This window comes from Amaranthus tricolor, chromosome 4 (assembly GCF_026212465.1).
Source record: "Amaranthus tricolor cultivar Red isolate AtriRed21 chromosome 4, ASM2621246v1, whole genome shotgun sequence".
Lineage (NCBI taxonomy): Eukaryota > Viridiplantae > Streptophyta > Magnoliopsida > Caryophyllales > Amaranthaceae > Amaranthus > Amaranthus tricolor.
In genome coordinates this window covers 23,501,051-23,505,720 of record NC_080050.1, presented here as the reverse complement: position 1 = coordinate 23,505,720, position 4,670 = coordinate 23,501,051, and the positions used below count along the sequence as shown (strand labels likewise).

At 36.2% G+C, this 4,670-nt stretch overlaps 1 protein-coding gene across 1 annotated transcript; it reads left to right on the top strand.

Moving 5' to 3' along the window:
* The first annotated feature begins 1,000 nt into the window (after nt 1-1,000).
* LOC130811562 (pentatricopeptide repeat-containing protein At1g09900) lies at nt 1,001-3,464 on the top strand. Its single transcript, XM_057677893.1, has one exon. The coding sequence runs from the start codon at nt 1,366-1,368 to the stop codon at nt 3,217-3,219; it is 1,854 nt and encodes a 617-aa protein (XP_057533876.1). The 5' UTR covers nt 1,001-1,365; the 3' UTR covers nt 3,220-3,464.
* The last annotated feature ends 1,206 nt before the right edge of the window (nt 3,465-4,670 follow it).

Here is a 4,670-nt window from a genome sequence, read left to right as displayed (position 1 = left end):
GGAAGAATCAATGCCAGTGAAAAAATTCTGTAGAAAATATTTTATGGTTTTTCTTAGTTGATGTATAGGTGAGATTAATTTGTTGCATAGTCAAATTAATGAGTTAGTTGGCAAAGGAATTTTATAACTACTTTTAATAATTGCCAGATTTTCGAAAGAGGTGGAGAAAACTTCTCCTAATTTTTCTCCACATTAGTAGGTTTGAACTATTGGTCCTTTTAACTAAGAAAAACTAACTTGCTTTATTTAGAAAATAAAATCGTAGCTTTATTTCTTGTAAAACAAGTTCCACTTACTCTTCCTTAATTTTAGGATTAAAGATGAAGTGAGTAGTTATTTTCTTTACTAAACTACGTGACCTTCCTATATAAAAGGAAGTAATTTTTTAACCGTTTATGTGTGCGTGTAGAAAAAAAATACAACTCTTAATTTTATCCTTAGGTTTTTGGCTTTTGTAAAACGGTTTTTGAGAGAATTGTTGTAATTAGACTCAGGGAAGTCTAGGGGACAAGAGAGCTTCGTGTGAAGCAAGAGAAAGAGAAAGAGAAGTATAGGCCTAGTTTTGGGTGTTTGTTTTATATAATTGTAACGAATTGCCTAAAACATAGTAGAGAATTTCAAATAACCGGAGGTCGTGGTTTTTCCTTCTATTTAGGCCTAGAAGGTTTCCGCATAAAAAATGTGTTGCCTCTTTCTAAGTTTGCGCATTTAAGTTTAAGCTTCTAATTTCGCAAAAATAAGGCAAAAACGTTTAAACTTATATAATAACAATTCACCCCCTCTTGTTATCTCTAACCGTTGCTACAATTTTTATTCGCTGTTAGTAACAACGAACAAAGACCTTGACTTTTTTAACGAGATTTCTTTGTTCGCTATTACTGACAGTGAACAAGCCAAACTTCTACTCTAAAAAAAAACTGTTTAGTTTGAAAAATAAATTGAAAACTTGCTTATTTATTGACTTTTTTTATATTTTTTGCTTATCCATTCCAAATTTTCATAATTTACAAATGCCGTATGGGCCGAATGGCATTGGTAGCCACAGGCTATGAAGCAGCAATTTGTACTCTAAAACCTCAGCAAAATCTCAACTTTTTATCCATCCCCAGTCACCTACAGCTTCAGCTGCTCATTTTCTTCCGCAATCCGCACCTTTGCAGTCTTACAACATAAAAACCCAGCCACCTTGCCGGAAAAGTAAGCTCTCTTTCCTTCCTCCTTTTTCCCCCTAAATTATCCTTCAATTATTCGATTATTTGTTCCAATTTCAACTTATTTTGCTCAAACTCATAACTAGAGTACCCTTTTTATTTCTTTGGAAAATTATGTGGAAACAAACTTATATCATCTAATTAAGGAGCTATAATGGATGTAATGGTACCTGCTAAGCAAACCCATGAAGGGTTTTATTCATTTCATTGTAAACATAGCAGTAGCTCATTGATAACTGATTCAAGAGCTAGAGTTTTCACTAGGGTTTCTTGCAATTTGAGCTCTGATAAGGTTTTCGTTTGCTCAAACACAAGTTATATTGATTTATCTGAGAAATTTCCTGATGTAAAGAAGGTTAGTTTGCGTAGAAAACAAAGAAAAAACTTGGTTTGTACTGTTTCTAGGAATGAACATTTGGCTGTTAATGGTAGAGTTTCTCACCAAGAAAGGAACTCTCGCCATCAATTTGATAGTGATAGTTCATCTGTTATGTCTGTTGGTCCAACTTATGATGAGTTTGAAAGCAATAGCCATCTTCGTCGTTTGGTTAGAAATGGTGAACTTGATGAAGCCTTTAGATATCTCGAAAGTATGGTTTATCGGGGTGATATCCCTGATATTATTCCGTGTACTAGTTTGATTCGCGGGTTTTGTAGGATTGGTAAAACTAGGAAGGCTACTAGGGTTTTGGAAATTCTTGAGGAGTCTGGTGCGGTCCCTGATGTAATAACCTATAATGTCTTGATTAGTGGATATTGTAAATCGGGGGAGATGGATAATGCACTTAGGCTACTAGACCGTATGAGCGTTGCTCCAGATGTTGTTACCTATAACACGATCTTGCGTAGCTTGTGTGATAGTGGGAAACTGAAGCAGGCAATGAAGGTTCTAGGTCGACAAATGGAACGGGAATGCTACCCTGATGTAATTACTTACACAATTTTGATTGAAGCAACTTGTAAGGAAAGCGGGGTTGATCAAGCAATGAAACTCCTTGATGAAATGAGGAGTAAAGGTTGTAAGCCGGATGTGGTTACCTATAATGTTCTCATTAATGGGATTTGCAAAGAAGGGAGACTAGATGAAGCACTTGAGTTTTTGAATAGCATGCCTTCATTTGGTTGTCAACCGAATGTAATAACTCATAATATTATCTTAAGAAGTATGTGTAGCACCGGAAGATGGATGGATGCCGAGAGATTATTGTCGGACATGCTTCGGAAAGGCTGTTCTCCGAGTGTTGTTACCTTCAATATACTGATCAATTTCTTGTGTCGGAAGGGTTTGTTGGGTCGGGCGATTGATATGTTGGAGAAGATGCCTAGACATGGCTGCACCCCGAATTCCCTAAGCTACAACCCTTTACTCCACGCATTTTGCAAGGAAAAGAAGATGGATAGGGCGCTTGAATACCTTGGTATTATGGTTTCTCGAGGGTGTTATCCTGATATCGTTACCTACAACACTCTCCTTACCGCTTTATGCAAAGATGGGAATATTGATGTTGCTTTGGAGATATTGAATCAATTAAGTAGCAAGGGATGCTCACCCGTTTTGATCACTTACAACACGGTGATTGATGGGCTCTCCAAGTCGGGGAAAACAGAACATGCTATAAAACTTCTTGATGAAATGCGCAAAAAGGGTTTACAACCTGATATAATTACTTTTTCTTCTCTAGTTTCCGGGCTTAGTAGAGAGGGAAAAGTCGAAAAAGCAATTAATATCTTTTATGAGATAGAAGGACTTGGAATTCAACCGAATGCAGTTACCTATAATTCTATCATGTTGGGACTTTGCAAGGCACGAGATACTGCACGTGCTATCGACTTCTTGGCTTATATGGTGTCTAGAGGCTGCAAACCTACCGAAGCTACCTACACCATTCTCGTTGAAGGTATTGCATACGAAGGTCTAACGAAAGAGGCATTGCTGTTATTGAATGAATTGTGTGCTAGAGGATTTGTTAAGAGAAGTTCGGCTGAGCAGGTAGCTGTGAAGATGTAGATCAAAAGGATGCTTTTAAGTTATGCTCCTGTGTCCTGCCTTAAGAACTACTCTGTTCTTTTGTTGATTGTCTTTGTGATATCAAGATTCAATCATTTTAAAGCCTTTTTTTTTTTTTTTTTTACTGATAATGAGTTGATTTCAAAGTAACTCATGAATTGTTTTTTTGATGTCATAATAATTGCGATTTGCCCTCAATTATTTGATTCTCTCAATAGATGTTCAAGGAGAAGGATATGCACTTCCGAGGTGAATGTTGAGAACGATCTTCTTGACGTTCAATGATTTTTATTCAGTATGATTGAGTTTAGAACTTTTACAAGCTCATATAAGTCGCCATAAACTTCACCATATCTGCATCAATGCTTGGCCAAACTATTTTAGAACTTGTTATGAACACTTTAAAGCAATCTCGGATAAAACAACCAAATCGACTCTATCATGCTCCTTAGTCACGGTAAGATTGAAATTGATTTTGAAAAATTCAGAAGAGGGCGGGGCATCACAACTCATGCTCAATAGTTTTCAACTAGAATCATTTTAACCAATACAAACCTTTCTTGCAAAGGTATTTAGAAGTACAATATATTATCTTGAAGATAAGTTTGTTTGTTCCTAGTCTTCTGCACCTTGATCGCGATTTTTTCAACATAATGGTTTTATCTTCAAAATATTTACATGTCAATTATAAGAGCTTGCATTTAAATTCACCAAACCATTGGGAGAAAACTCTGGCAATCTCTCGAAGATGAATGATTGTCTCTTCGCTTCCATAATGCTGGAAATAAAGGCGGTCATCAATATCCTTCATTGAGAAGTTTTATTTTCGAGATTGAATATCTCAACTTGCACTCCTTCATGAAAGTCTTCACATTTAGGGGAGCTTTGAGCTTCCATATATTCAATCACAAAGAATCAAAACGTTACAACTTGAGGCAATCACATCATATTCAACACTACCTTATACGATCATTAACCTTGAAAATACCATCCTCCCTCATAGATAAAAATCCTACCATCCTCACAACTTTGCCTACTTAGAGAGATCTTGATGCTCCTCTTCATATCAATAGGGAGAAAAACTTCAGAAAATAAGATCCTTCCTCCATGTTATGCTACTAGCATCAATAAGTGTATCCAAACAAGCATCATGACCAACTTTCCTTCTTAGGGTAATAATTATTCTACTCCCTCCACCTCCAAGCTACACAACACTTCATATTGAAACTTCTCATCGTCCATCCTCCTCTCATTTCACGAAGAAAACGAGAACTAATCACACTCCTTCAAACATAATCAGGATTATGTCCTAATAAAGTTTTTCATATTGATGAAAAAGGAAAGAATCTGACTTTTAAGGTTGTCGTCAAAAAGGAGTTTGAGTTAATATAATCACCACAATTGCACTGCCAAGAGAGCTAAAATAAAATTTTCAAACCCTTGAACCCCAT

Excerpts from the sequence above, each read along its gene's own strand:
- LOC130811562 (XM_057677893.1), top strand. The coding sequence starts at position 1,366 with ATGGATGTAATGGTACCTGCTAAGCAAACCCATGAAGGGTTTTATTCA.